The following is a 15,179-nucleotide window of genomic DNA, read 5'->3' as shown; positions in this document are numbered from 1 at the left end:
ATGTGTAGATGTTCCTTATAGCATTTCTTGGAGGTGTCAAAAAAAAAAAAAAATGGCTTGATAATGACAGTAAACTGTTATCAAGAGCCCTTTTCTCCTGCTCTCTGTTCCAGCTTACCTCATTTTATCACTCTGTCTGGTCCAATTGGGTTACAGTGTTCAAAGAAGAGTTTGTTGTATGGTATAGATTTTTTTTTTTTTTGTAATAAAAAAAATCTAAATGTAAGAGCACACATTTGGCACCAGCCCATCTACTGTTCCTTCTCATTGACATTGGTAGGGTCTTTAAAAATCTTCTAAGTATTTAAAATGTTTTGGCCAAAAACATCTGAAGTATATTTTGTCACAAAAAAAAAAAAAAAAAAAAAAATACTGCAAGCCAAGGGATATGAAATAACTGTGGGCTGTTTTTGGTTTCTGTCCAAGCTGGATGTCAGACTTCCCTTTTAACAACGGTTCCTACCCCTTTTATGCATAATTACATTCATGAATAAAAGGAATAATCATATGTATTATTGCAAAAGGGCAGAATTTTCTTTAATTACCTGATTTGATGTCTTATGAAAGTGGGGCTTAAAAAACGAGTCCCAAGTTTCTCTTTTATTTAAGGGGAAGTAATCAGTAAGCATCAGTCATTGACATGTGAGGAGTGCTCACTGGAACACTCTTGAACTTTTAGCTTCCTTTTAACATCTAATTCGAGGTTTAGTTTTTGCCACTGGAACGGTAAATGGATTCGTCCTTGGAGAGCTCCAGCTCGTCGAACGGTATCCCGACGCGCTGCCGTCGTACCTGTAAGATCATTGTGATCGGAGATGCCGGAGTCGGTAAGACCTGTCTGACACACCGCTTCTGCACCGGGCAGTTTCCCAGCAGAACGGAGGCGACAATCGGGGTGGACTTTCGTGAGAAACTTCTTGAGATAGAAGGCGAGAAAGTCAAAGTAAGAGTTAAATTATTTAAGTTGTTCTGTATTTTCGATTAATTTTATACCACGTTTATTTTGCAGCAGATTACAAAAATGTTGCCTGAATGCATAAAACTAATTTAGGCATTGCATTAAACCATCCGTAAAAACGCGATTAGACCTATTTTTGTGAGTAGGAATGGCGTATTGTCAAGTCATAAACGGTAGCCTACGTTTTATTTGCATCATCATTTGCTTTTTAGTACCCTTTTAACTGTTCACCCCCTAAATCGAATGCTCAGTAGGTCTACTGAACATACCGGTTTTGGAACTGATTCATTGAAGAGGTCCGACTCAAAGATATGTATATGTATATATATAAAAATGTATGCAACAATAAATACAGAAACAAGACAGTAATGAACGATAATAAACAATAATTAGGGTTACAAAAACCACAAAGAATTTTAAATTAGTTTAAATGTGTTACACCATAACAGTCATATGCTGTAGAGTTTTTAGAGTTCCTCAAAGAGATTTGATGTAGGCTATATCAAATATTTGTAATAATTTGTGTACTGACTAATTTGGATTTACCTGATCTGTTTATCAGATTCAATAACCAAGATGTAAATTCTTTACTACTTTATTTTTTATTTTTGCTTGTGAATGCCATGGAGGAACAACGGAACGCTGGATTTTACTGTGTTGTTGAGCTCTTAATTAGCTTTGAAATGAGGAATTGGACTTGACTTTTGAGAAGAGAAGCTTTAGTCCTACACCACAAACATTAAATAACAATTGCTTTAAAGATGAACATTTAGGCTACATTACTACCCCTATTTCAACCAAGGCTCTATTTTTTGTCCAATTCAAGCACTTAATGCATTGAGGCTATAAAAAATTATAATAATAATAATAATAATGAACTTCATAAATACCGTCAGGCCCAATGGAGACTCAAGTTTCAATTTTCAGTAGCTCAGTTTTGTCATGCATGGCAGCAGCAATGCCAAGGCATGAGTACAAATGTATATTATGTATATGTGAACAAAAATCTAAATCTTGTCCTCTTCCATCTCGCTTCAGGTACAGATGTGGGACACTGCTGGTCAGGAACGTTTTCGTAAAAGCATGGTGCAGCACTACTATCGCAATGTGCACGGGATTGTCTTCGTGTTTGATGTCACTAACCCCATTAGTTTCCGCAATCTGCCTCTGTGGATGGACGAGTGCCGTCAGCACTCTCTTGGTCCAGATATTCCCCGGGCCCTCGTTTGCAACAAGGCCGATCTGGTCACTCCGATTACATCTGTGGTAATCGAGCAGGCTCGTCATTTGGCCGAAGTCCATGGAATGTCTTTTTATCTTACTTCAGCCAAAGGTCACAAAGGGGACCAGGTGGACAGTATCTTTGTGACATTGGCAAAGAGTCTGAAGAGCCAGAGAAGCCAGAGTGTGAACGAATGTGTGTTAGGGTGCAGATCTGAGAGCTTAAAAATCACACCAAAAGTTCCAATAGCACAGGAGACCAAGAATAAATGGGGCTGCATCTGCTAACTGACAGATGAACACAAGAGTGGCGTGATTATTTCAGTATCCACTGACAGGGACAAGAAGTAAATAGCAAGTGTATCCTTTGAGAATCACAAGTCAATGGTCAGAAAGAGAAAAATTATGCATTATGCAAAGGAGGATTCATGAAGGAATTTCTCCGGCATGGAACCTTCTACAGACAAGTGTAACACTGCTAGATTAAATGACTTCATTCTAAACCTTGAGATTTCAAAAACTGCTTAATGGAGCTGGTTAGTTGTCACTGGTTGGTGTAGTCTCTGACAACTGAATCTTCACTTACTTGTTCTTGCTGCTCTTTGTGCTATCCCATATATGTGTCTAAGGCTAACTGACTTACTGACTATACATGTAACCGTATATTACTCAATTTAAATATATTTAACAAAAAAGTTATTTTTATGATTCAATAAACAAGAAGAAAAAATACTTTTTCTCATACTTTTTTCAGCATTTTAAAAGTTTACATTTCCTACTTGGATCCTTTGACATCTGGAATTGAAGCAGGAACACACTATCCATTGACACCCTCATGTGGCTGTTAGAGGAATTGCGTAAATTCAAAAAAAGAAAAAGATTTAATCGACTTTTTTTGGCTATCACAGTTTGGTTTGATTGGTATCGGACTATGGACATTAGCTTTGCTACAGCTGTCAATTAGTCATTTAATTTTTGTACACTGTATAGATCACACATAATGTTTGTATGTTTATTGCCTGGTTTCACAGACACCACATAGATTAAGCCAGGATTAGACTTTAGTTCAATTAGGACATTTAAGTAGCTTTTTTTAAAGATATGTCGTTGCTTAACAACGATATAAGTTGCTTTCAGTAAAAACAGCTCAAACATGCATTTTTGTCTGGGACTAAGCCTTGTGAAGAAATAGCTGCTGTACAAGATTTTAAATTCTAAAAATTGTGTTTAAGTTTTTACTTTAAGAATGTTGCCTACCTTGTTGTGCATTTGTTTCTATTTGCTGTTTAGACATAGGCCTACTGTCTAAATAATGTTTAAGTTTAAGATCATGGCATCAGACGTGGTGAAAAGAGAAGAGCACCATGTCTCAACCAGTATAAAACAAAACTTTATAGATGAAACTTTATTTATTTGCTATTTCAACAATAAGAGTAGGGCATTTTAAATTGCAGTAATATTATTCTCTCTCAAAAAAATTATTATTTTTTTTTTTTTTTTTTTTTTATCATGTAGCACTTTGGGATTTACTTAAATATAAAGTGCATTATAAATTAAATTTATTTAAAAATGATTATTATTAAATTGTGCTTGTACAGAAAAAAATTGGTTATTTCTGTAATATCAAACTGTTCTAATACAGTAGAACTTGTATTCTTGTTTTAACTTGTCTTAATTGAAGACATTCTGGTAAACACTTCATAGCACACAACACGCAGAAATCTGCCCACTATAACCAAATCACACGCGCATTCTGTGTACAACATTAAAAGCCCTCAGTGAAGCAAAATCTAGATCACTAACGTGAGTTATGCATTCAGATTACTTTTTTTCAAGTAACTAGTAAAGTAGGCGATTACTTTTAAATTTACAGCAAAATATCTGAGTTACTTTTTCAAATAAGTAACTTTGCATGTTACTTATTATAGTTCTGCATTAAATGTGAACAAACAAATCTCACTCGCACAAAAACAGATTCAGTATCCCTTAAAGGGATACTCCACTTTAAAATGAAAATTCTGTCATCATACTCATCCTCATGTTGTTTCAAACCTGTATGAATTTTTCTTCTGCTGAACAGAAAGGAAGATATTTAGAAGAATGTCTGTAACCAGACAGTTTCTGGTACCATTGACTTCCATAATATATTTTTTTTCCTACTATGGAAGTCAATGGTACCAGAAACTGTCTGGTTACAGACATTCTTCTAAATATCTTCCTTTCTGTTCAGCAGAAGAAAAATTCATACAGGTTTGAAACAACATGAGGGTGAGTATATGATGACAGAATTTTCATTTTAAAGTGGAGTATCCCTTTAAAATGAATGAAAAACAGTAAAATGCAGACTCAGAATATTACATAAAAATGATTAAATTACACAAATATACTTTATGTATTTAATCTCATTTTATTTACCAATGACTTTGCTGTTGATCTTTAATGATCCAATTCAACCATACTAATCAGCAAAAATCACTTTAGAGAAACATCACATTTGTGTTACATTTTCTTTTTTCTTTTTTTTTCTTTTTTTTTTGCTGAAATAAGAACTTTCTTCTTCTGCATCCTATTCTTCTTCAATCCAAAATGGCAGCACAGCTTAAAGGTTTGTCTTTTGGTGTGAAAGAACCTTTACATTAGCCAAAAATATAACTTTTTTATTTGTTATTAAAAGGCTAACAAGCAATCCCAGTCCAGCCCAGGTGAGAAAAAGTTATGCAAAAGTAACATAAAGCACTGCTTTTTAACCAAGTAACGCAATTAGTTACTTTTTGGGAGTAATGCAATGTTGTAATTTATTACTTTTAAAAGTAACTTTCCCCAACACTGGTCATAATTAAGTTTAAGTAGGCTATGCAAAATGTTTAGTATGTTTCTGCATTCGCCACAGGGAGGCATGATATCAGTAAAGAAGAAAGCGGTGAGCTGAGAGAAGCTCTCGGACATGTTGTAAAACTGTGAAATATATTACAGAAAAGACATCAGCAATACTGTAGAGTTAAAGACATTTTTTTTCCAAACGTTTTTTTTTTCTATTACGGTGGGGAGTTTCTGTTCATTTTTATTGTTTATATCATGATATTTTCTAGCCTGATCCTTTTTAATAATATAAGCTTGAAAGCATTTTACATCCACTTCTTGAAATGTAGATATTTCCACAGAATGTGCTAATAAAATTCGCTCTTTAATGCATTGTTTAGTAATGACACTGTCCTACCTATTTCATCATACCTCACACTGAGTGTGTAGGATATACAAAAGCAGTGAAGTGGAGGGAGTGTGTGTGGCCACATGTCCGGGAAATCTGAGAGATTTATCCAGCACTGTTATTTTTTAACGGCATAGCGCACAAGGAACATAAGAACGAGCATTAGAACGAGACTGAACTTTGAATCTAGGGAATGAAACTGTACATTTCATGTTAAACGCCGCTACAATCATCGTGTGACGTTCTCGGAAAAGTCAGAGGAGCTTTTTGCTGTATTTTGGACATCATAGGCCACGAATGAATATCACAAATAATTGAGATAGCTAACTGAACAGACTGAATACACTGACTGAATTTCTCTCCAAGTGTAGGCTACCTGAAAACTGAAAAGGGAATGCTGGTCATTCTGTTTGCAGCAACAATGCTCTTTGCGCAGGACCTCGCCGTGGCCGAGCCGAGGACAAAATGTTCATCCAGGTGTGATGTGAGTAAATGTCCGAGCCCGAGCTGTCCGAGCGGGTATGTGCCCGACCACTGCAACTGCTGTCTTGTGTGCAGCCTGGGCGAGGGCACATCGTGCGGTCGGAAGGATGATGCTCCGTGTGGCGACGGGCTTGAATGTAAATTTCCAGCCGGTAAGCGACTTTCCAAAGGCGTTTGCCAGTGTAAGACAACTCACAGAGTGTGTGGCAGCGACGGAAAGACCTACGGTAATGTGTGCAAGATGAGAGCAGCCGCGCGTAAAGCGCAACAGCGAGGGCTCTCCGTGATTACCCAAACGCACAAGGGTTCATGCGCATCATCAAGCTCAGGTCAGTCACTGATAAGTTCAACTACTTATTTTTCTTCTTGATTTTTCTGTTTCTGTTCAGGTATAGCCTCCTATCAAAATTGGTTCTGTTCCGTGTGTCTGGAATATTAACTAGTAATTATGTTTACTACTATTTTGTTGCCTATCAGCGCTATTGCCTTTTGCGCATGACACTTAAGCATGCTATTTGTCTATTAAATAGGCCTAAGTCTATTTGAATGAAACTGTCAGTTACGGCAGCTTGAATTTCATAAATGCATTGCATTTGACAGTATTTCCTGTCTTGCAGTTGCAATAGTTTCCAAAGGTTTGGCAAATATGTTTAATGTACAGTCTCAAATTTTGACTGCTGCTTTATCCATGTGAATTAGACCACTGTTTTATTGACTGGGGGGAGAAAAAAAATGACAGTGCAAGTGTTTGTGTGTGTGTGAAGCATAGGCTAATACTCAGTCAGCTTGTAGGACTGTTGCTATATCTTCTCTAATTTTGGCTTCATGTGTGATGTCTGAATTTGTCTGATTGAGACGTCTTGGAATGCCTACTAAGTAACATCAGTGTGATTTTGGATGTTTAGTGAGATGTAGTGTCAACAGCTCTTAGTTCCTTCCTCTTACTATTCCAGTGTGGTCTGTAGTTATTTCACTAAGAGCCAGTGAACATAAATCTAAAAGCAGCTTTTAACCCTTTTATACTGAAGCGCGAATCAAAACATGCAACTATTTGTATTCTAAAGCTTTGGAAAAGAGGACACAATCTAGGCCGAAAACCATCTGGGTCCAGCCCACGGAATGTGAGGGAAGTTAAATGCGACACACCTAGTCACAGATGAGCAGTGATCCAAATTATTACAATGGATGTCCTATATCTATTCTGTTATGTGCTCTATGGGACATCTATCTAATAGAACATTTGGTCACTGTGATTTTGCCAAGACATGTTCCTGGATCAACATAATTCTGTCTAAAAAATGTATCCTAATCCTATCCTTACCCCTAAACCTAACCTTACCCATAACCTATTCCTTTAACCAGAGGGAAATAATAGGTGAATTACAATGTAGAAGCACCTATTGGTTGTAAGTCTAAACTTGACATACAATTTTCCCTCAAATCTGAATAGTTGTTTGGAATGTTGATCCAGGAACAAGTTGTACTTGGTTTAGTTAAGATTTAGTTCTAAGCAGCACATCGGAGGCTGCTGATATTGGGAGATTAAATTAATGAAGCCTAAATATGTTTGAATTTCATAGATCTTGGCATATATTCAGAGGAAATTCCCCTGTCAGTGATTTCTCACTTAAAATCACACTACCGGTCAAAAGTTTGGAATAATTAAGTAATATTATTAAATATATTATTAATAAGTTATATTATTTACTCTATTAAAAATAGAGTAAAACAGTATTATAAGTAAACAGTATTATTAAAATACAGTAAAAAATCTTTATAATAATTATTATTAATTTTCATTAGTAAAACAGTTATGCCCTTATAATTTGTGGAAACTGTGATACACTACTATTCAAAAGTTTGGGGTAAAAATTAAATAAATACTTTTATTCAGCAAGGATGCATTAAATTAATCATAAATGACAGTAAAGACATTTACATTTCAATGAAATGCTGTTCTTTTTTAACTTATTAAAACAATTATCACATTTTCAGTTTCCACAAAAATATTAAGAATCAAAAACTCTTTTCAACATGGATAATAAGAAGAACCATTATTAATAATTGAGAACCAATAATAACTGAATTGAGCACCAAATCAGTGAATTTGAACATTCAGCTTTACCATCACCGGAACAAATAACATTTTACAATATAGAAAACAGTTATTTAAAATGCATTAATATTTCACAATATTACTGTTTTTATTGTATTTTTGATCAAATAAATGCACACTTGGTGAGCATACGAGACTTCTTTAAAAAACATACTTTTGATCGGTAGTGTATTACACCCTAAAATTTGGTTGCCACTTATTCTGCTAATACAATGTAAATGATGTGAGAAAGATTTCCTTAAATATTAATTTAGTGCACATTTACACTTGTATACGGGGCAGTTCGGTCCTAGTCCTAGTACTCCGCTGTCCTGCAGAGTAGCTCTAACCCTGAAAAAAACCCTTACCTGTAGGCAAGGTAAGGGTTGCCTACAAGTGTTACCTGAAGCCTTAGTGATCCTGAAGACATTGATTAGCTTATTCAGGTGTGTTTGATTATGGTTGGAGCTAAACTCTGCAGGACAGCGGCTCTATAGGACCAAACATGCCTATCCCTGACCTATGCTATTTACCAAAAAACAAACTGTTAAGTATTGCTTATATTAGTCATTAGTCTTCATATCTGGCATATCATGTCATTGACGTGAATGATTCTTCCTGCTAGTATAGGTCCTGCACATCTGAACAGCCCAAGGTATAAGTTTAACTTCATCGCTGATGTTGTGGAGAAGATTGCCCCTGCTGTGGTACACGTCGAGCTCTTCCTCAAGTAAATTCTACTCTTCTTTATACCTATAACTGTAAAAGATGATGTTTTAGCTGGTGATAGCTATATTTATTTGTCATGTTTGCACTCGATTGAAGACTCTCAAGAGAAGGAGTTTTTATATAATTCAATACTGTAGTAATCTAAATTAATCCAAGTTTAAATTAAACTATTATGCATTTAGCAAGTTGTATTGTTATATTAACTTTTATTTTCATGCAATACTAGAATATAATTGTAATATTTTCACCCTTTCAGTCATGCGATAACCACTGTTTTGAATGTTTGTGTCCAGCCATCCGCTCTTTGGCCGCCATGTACCTTTGTCAAGCGGTTCTGGATTCATAATGACTCAGGCAGGTCTGATTGTGACCAATGCTCATGTGGTAGCTAGTAGTGCAACAGTATCGGGCCGCCAGCATCTACGAGTGCAGCTACACGATGGCCAGACGTATGACGCCTCCATCAGAGACATCGACAAGAAGTCTGACATTGCCACTATCAAAATTAATCCAAAGGTGGGAATCATTTCACAAGCATCAATGACCCATAACTGTCAGTTTACCGCTGTTTTTTTATTGCCTTGTTTTCCTATCACACATTTTAGTAATAATCATTCATTATCATTCGAAAGCTTAAAAACTAAAAAATCATACTGTGAAAACGTTGAAATCGGACAGTGAATCACCATGGAAATGGTACTTTGAAATCCTTTGGAAAAAGGAAATCCTTTGGAAATCCTCTCCCTATTGGGAGGTGTCATGTTTCATTAACAAAATGTATTTTAAAGGGTTAGTTCACCCAAAAATGAAAATTCCGTCATTAATCACTCACCCTCATGGGGTTCCAAACCCGTAAGACCTTCGTTCATCTTCGGAACACAAATGAAGATATTTTTTATTAAATCCGAGAGCTTTCAGTCTTGCATTGGGAGCAACGCAATTTACATATTCAAGGTCCAGAACGATAGGAAATACATCATTAAAGTAGTCCATGTGAATCCAGTGGTTTAACCTCAATTAGTACTTTGTTTGCACAACCCCCCCCCCCATAATTTACCACTTTATTTACGAAAATATTGATATATTAGGGGGAGCACCACGACGCATGCATGTTGTGTTGACTCAAGACCGGAAGTTCTTCTGTGAATGCGCTTTTGGATAATATTATTTTGTAAATACAGAAGTAAATTATGTTTTTATTATTATTATTATTTTTGCGCAAACAAAGCACTTGTTACTTTATTGATATCTTTCCTATCGTTTTGGTTCTTGAATGTGTAAATTGCATTGCTCCCAATGGAGGGACTGAAATCTCTTGGATTTCATCAAAAATATCTTTATTTGTGTTCAGAAGATGAATGAAAGTCTTACGGGTGTGGAACTACATAAGGGTGGGACAGAATTTTTTATTTTTGGCTGAACTAACCCTTTAACTACATTATACTTTACACTAACTCTTTACCTACCAAATTTGGTGACTGTTTTGTGATATAAGTTTTATTGTGACAGAAATTTTGTAATTTGTTACAGGAGAAAACATTAAAAAAATTCAATGGAATGTGGGTGTCACCAGGTGGCTATTTTTGGTACAGTGCTTAACCAATTTTTGTGATATCAACTTCAAATTTGGAACACAACTTGGTACATATGGCCTTGACTTTTTGTTGTTGTTGCAATTTAATAAAATTTTATTTAAAAAAAGTTTAGTACATTTGTTTTACAGTACTTCAGCAATAACCTGCTGAGTGTCTTCTTTAAAAAAGAGACCAACCTTAGTTATGTACTTATGTAGGTAACACATTCACGAATTACAACTATTTAAGTTTGGATAGTGCATTCTCACATATGCTCAAAAAGGGGGGTGGCATTTAAGGGACAATAGAATAATAGGACCATTATGTCTAGTGTTTTCCCCTCATTTTTAATATTTTATAGTATGTTTCCCTTGTCTCCATTATTTCCTGTTGTAAATGTGGAACAAGGCCTTGAGGCTGAAAAAGTTGAATCCTCAACCTTTCTTGCTGTCAGTGTCACCACATTTTTCTTTACAGTGGAGTTTCCAGACACAAAGCCTATTAGCCAGTAGTCCAGAGTTCATCTTTCATAAACATTCAAAGTATAAAAACTCAGCACAAATCCAAAAATGGCAACACCTTTGACTCTTAAATCCCATGTTTATGACTCTAAAGGCAGATGGTTTATATCACACATTCCGCCTCATCTAGACACACTGGGACATGTTAACTGTAGCCTTATTTTAAGCACATGCTGACCTACATTTGTGTGTGGGAATTTAGGAGGTGTTGTAGGAGGTGTTTTGTTTCCCGATGCATATGGATCTGATTATGGAGATGTGTAAACCGTCTAGCGCAATATTTCTGTAGCCCATTTCTGAATTAGACTATCAAAGAGAAACTATTCAGGGTAGACATGGCTTTGGAAACAAAAAATGAAGAATGTTCCCATGCCAGAGTCTGGAATGCTTGCAGATATTTTGTTTCTGTTTATAGTAGTTGATGTCATTTCCCCATCTCTTGCTCTGCAGCCTTAGACTTTCTCCACTCTGCGCCCAATTTCTGATTTGTTTTTTACATTTGGCCTTAAGACTGTTCAAATGTTTTTGCAAGGATTGAAATCAGACCAGTTTGTTCAGGTAGTGTTAGCAATTAAGCAATATTACATGAGCATTAGTGTTGTTGTTCATATCACCATCCCAGCCGATGTTCTGAGTGTGTAAAATAAGTGTGTAAAAAAACTTGAGGAAATAACATTTATTTCAACATTGAATGTGTCACACGCTGGCCGGGATAGCCGTGATTCGGCCATAGGCACGAGGCTGCACTTTATCACAGCCGTGCTGCTTTTTAGACTAACAGGATGATTGAAAACATATGGACTGAATCACATTTCAGTTGATTTAATTTGCATGAAATGTTTTGTTTATCTCCAGAAAAAATTACCAGTGTTATCACTGGGTCAGTCTGCTGATCTGAGGCCTGGGGAGTTTGTTGTTGCCATTGGCAGTCCATTCGCTCTTCAGAACACAGTCACAACAGGCATCGTCAGCACAACACAGAGAGATGGAAAAGAGCTCGGCATCCAAGACTCTGACATGGACTACATCCAGACCGATGCTATCATCAATGTAAGACAAGCAAGAATGGTGTTTTCAGGCTGCAACAACTGTTTGATAGATATTTTACCTGAATTTGATTGTCTATTACTCTCTCTTTCATCATCAATGGGAAGTATGGAAACTCAGGAGGTCCACTTGTCAATCTGGTGAGTGGGAATGGAGTTTTACATCTAGATTAAGAGGACACTGGGTAGATACATTTAATATTGCTAGCTTTTTACATAATATTTCTGTCATGTTAGGATGGTGAGGTGATCGGAATAAACACACTAAAAGTTACCGCAGGGATTTCTTTTGCCATTCCATCCGACCGAATCATTAAGTTCCTTGATGAATCCAATGATAAACAGCAGAAAGGTAAGCATCATGCACAGAGGTAATGCAATTAATTTGGTAATTCCAAAAATGAATTCATCAACAGAAATTTTAGCTCACAGAAATCTGAATTTACAAATGGATGTTTATTTTCATTCAATTCTATGGATTAATTAGGTGTTTGTGTGTCCCACCTATTAAATTATGTTCTGCCAACTGTGACAAAATGGCTACAAAACATGAATACACTATGCATGAAACAGCCTGTCCATTACATCCTTGGTGTCATTTACTTTGATTTCAGCCAAACAAATGGTAGGCAGGACAAACTTCACGCAGTCTCAAGTTGTGAAGACTGCCTCAGGTGAGGTAATTGCTAGCAAATGTCACTTTGCTAGCTATCTGCTAGTCATCTTGCTGGCCTGATGACATCAAACATGCAAGCTATAGCAGAATCCACTGAAATTTTACTGGTCCATCATACCATTAAATTACTTTGTGAGAGGAGGCAAAGTAAAGGTGCAACATTGATGTTTAGGCCACAATGCTGAATTAGGTTGTTAACTGTTTATCCTGTTATACCGTAAAACTTGAATGCATGAATTTGTCCCAGTAACCTGCTACTAGCTAACTGCAAGTCAATATAACTCTTTGCTTCAGTGTTTAACGGAAATCGCTACCAAACAAAAAGGCAGTAATTATTTTGTTCAGTTCGGTTTTGTGCAGTGCTAAACTCATGGTTGTGAATAACACTCGGGGTACTATAGTTATCTGATGGTGATTTCAAGTCCTCCTTGGAAGTTTGTATATACGAGTTGGGAATGTGTACCAATGTACCAATTCTACGGAAAAATCCTACAAGATTTTGATGAACAAAGAAGATGAACATGCGCATCAGGTTTACATTTTTTTGCTTTCAATTGAATTATTGAAGGTGCTGTAAACTGTATCATTATATATTGTATTGTATAGTACAATGTCATATTTTGTAATTATGTTATTATGCAATTATAGTTTTATTGTAAATGTAAAAAAATTATTTCAATAATTTCCACAAATTTACTGTCAATACCAGACTCTGCATCCCTGGCATTCACCCTATTTTCTCACTGACATGCCCCCAACTCAGAAACTCAGGGCTCTAAGAAAATCCTGAATTTCCCAATCATATTTACTTTGTGGAGCAATTCATGTGCTTTTAACTCGTAAAAACAATCTTTCAGGCATGACTTGAATTCACATTGAAATTGTACAAATATCTAAAACTAATAATTTCTCTTTCAGATATAAAAGGCCCCAAGAAAAGGTTTATTGGAATCAAAATGGTCACTTTAACAGAAAAGTATGTTATGTCAATCAACAACATTGCTTAAAAACAAACAAACAAACAAAAAAACTGAATCCTTCACATTTATTAGTGTCGGGTATAATCAGTAAGCTTTCTGAAAGGAGAAATGTCTTTCTGCATCCCTTTTCCCTCAGATCTCATCTATTTTCTTGTATTTCTCTTTTTTTCCTCAGCATTGTCCAGGAGTTAAAATGGCACAATCCAGACTTTCCAGATATCGGCAATGGAATTCTTGTCCATGAAGTTGTCCCGGATTCCCCAGCTCAGAAGTATGTCTAAAGGCCAATTCACACAACACCAACAGACGGCAACAGACACTTCGTCGGTTTTTGTGATGTGTTGTAATCCGTTGACTGTCGCCGTTGATCTGCGTCTGTTGGTGCAGTGGAAATTGGCCTGAAGCCAAACTATATATTTATTTTCACCCCAGATTCTTTTCTAAATACTTTTGAGCATATCATATATTAAGCATGCTGTTACAACTTACATACAGTATATGTTGTTGCAACATCAATCAACTGCATTTTTATTTATCCCAAACTAATCACGTGACGTTCTCCTTTCATTGGTTCCTCTTCACAGGGGTGGGCTTGAAACAGGTGATATTATAGTGAAGCTAAACGGCCATCCATTGGTCAACACTGGAGAACTACAGGAGGCGATTCAGGGAGACATGCCCCTCCTTCTGGAAGTTCGGCGTGGTAATGATGATCTACTATTTAACATTGAACCTCATATCCTTATGCAGTGACAATGCCAGAGATGTGGAACCAGAGGAGTGATTTGAAGGACAAGACAAGTGGAACAGATTGGTTGAGACTGGAGTGTTCTTGAGTTTCTACAGCTGGATGAAAATGTGAAGAAAGTAAAGCACAATTAACATTGCATCTGGGCTTCAAAGGACAAATGCAGTAAAAACAATTGTACGCGCACTGGATCTTCAGACCATTTTCATAATTTTTTATAAATAAATAATTTTTTATTAATGTCATTCTAACTCCAAAGTAATACAGTGTCTTTCTGTATGGATTTTCTTGGTCTTCACAATAAATATCAATTATCATTTAGAAAAGAAAAAAAGAAGGCATTTTGCCAATTATACACTTTATATTTACGCTACTGAATGCTTTTGGCACCTGATGAAGTGTATCATTTTCATTTGATTTGATATCATTGCTTGCAGGAAAAACACCAGTCAGAGTAGTCTTTGCACACAGCTTTTGTAAAGGCAAATGCTGATGTTGTTTATTAGTTTTTAAATGCAAAATATTTGCACAATGAATATGTATTTTGATAAATGACTGTTGAATACTTTTAAATAACTATTATTTTTCAAAGCTGATGTAAAGTGTCTAGCACTGTTTTAACATTTACAATGACTTTTGGAATGTCATCTAATAAATTGAATTATATCAGTCATTTTACTCAATCATTTGTATCACACACTGTGTATCCAGGTCTCCTGTAGCTGGAAAGGCAGAATTAACTTTGTGAGAGTAGCTAGTAGTAAACAAAAAGATGGATGAGTTGATGTTAGAGTCTGACAATATGTACTGTAATTTACAGTATATATTAATAATATATCAAATATTTATATATGAATGGGCACCCCCCTACCATCTAATATCTACTCACATAGAGGAATAAAAAAAGAGATAAATGTATGTTTTTATATTTACTTATTAT

At 35.8% G+C, this 15,179-nt stretch overlaps 2 protein-coding genes across 3 annotated transcripts; both read left to right on the top strand.

The window, feature by feature from the left end:
• Nucleotides 1–24: 24 nt before the first annotated feature.
• Nucleotides 25–2,911, top strand: rab33bb (RAB33B, member RAS oncogene family b). The gene is made up of 2 exons (XM_082164926.1): nt 25–943; nt 1,997–2,911. Exons 1-2 carry the CDS (start codon nt 731–733, stop codon nt 2,465–2,467), a joined length of 684 nt encoding a protein of 227 aa, XP_082021052.1. The 5' UTR covers nt 25–730; the 3' UTR covers nt 2,468–2,911.
• Nucleotides 2,912–5,054: 2,143 nt separating this feature from the next.
• htra3a (HtrA serine peptidase 3a) lies at nt 5,055–14,912 on the top strand. 2 transcript variants are annotated; one of them, XM_082164891.1, is made up of 10 exons: nt 5,058–6,199; nt 8,596–8,695; nt 8,988–9,210; nt 11,645–11,839; nt 11,944–11,976; nt 12,073–12,187; nt 12,450–12,509; nt 13,430–13,487; nt 13,667–13,762; nt 14,076–14,912. In XM_082164891.1, exons 1-10 carry the CDS (start codon nt 5,782–5,784, stop codon nt 14,242–14,244), a joined length of 1,467 nt encoding a protein of 488 aa, XP_082021017.1. In that variant the 5' UTR covers nt 5,058–5,781; the 3' UTR covers nt 14,245–14,912. The 2 variants fall into 2 exon arrangements, with proteins under 2 accessions (XP_082021018.1, XP_082021017.1); XM_082164892.1 differs by lacking the exon at nt 12,450–12,509 and having other exon boundaries at nt 5,055–6,199.
• The last annotated feature ends 267 nt before the right edge of the window (nt 14,913–15,179 follow it).

This window comes from Leuciscus leuciscus (genome assembly GCF_965113295.1).
Source record: "Leuciscus leuciscus genome assembly, chromosome: 3".
NCBI classification, from domain to species: domain Eukaryota; kingdom Metazoa; phylum Chordata; class Actinopteri; order Cypriniformes; family Leuciscidae; genus Leuciscus; species Leuciscus leuciscus.
Note: the sequence above shows the minus strand (reverse complement) of the source record. Positions and strands in the feature narration are given on the sequence as shown.

What these genes read in the sequence shown, in the direction of transcription:
- rab33bb (XM_082164926.1), top strand. Translation starts at nt 731, where the DNA reads ATGGATTCGTCCTTGGAGAGCTCCAGCTCGTCGAACGGTATCCCGACG. An exon ending in TAGAAGGCGAGAAAGTCAAA is followed by an intron (nt 944 to 1,996) that starts GTAAGAGTTAAA and finishes ATCTCGCTTCAG; the next exon opens with GTACAGATGTGGGACACTGC.
- htra3a (XM_082164891.1), top strand. Translation starts at nt 5,782, where the DNA reads ATGCTGGTCATTCTGTTTGCAGCAACAATGCTCTTTGCGCAGGACCTC. An exon ending in CAATGATAAACAGCAGAAAG is followed by an intron (nt 12,188 to 12,449) that starts GTAAGCATCATG and finishes CTTTGATTTCAG; the next exon opens with CCAAACAAATGGTAGGCAGG. An exon ending in CCGGATTCCCCAGCTCAGAA is followed by an intron (nt 13,763 to 14,075) that starts GTATGTCTAAAG and finishes TCCTCTTCACAG; the next exon opens with GGGTGGGCTTGAAACAGGTG.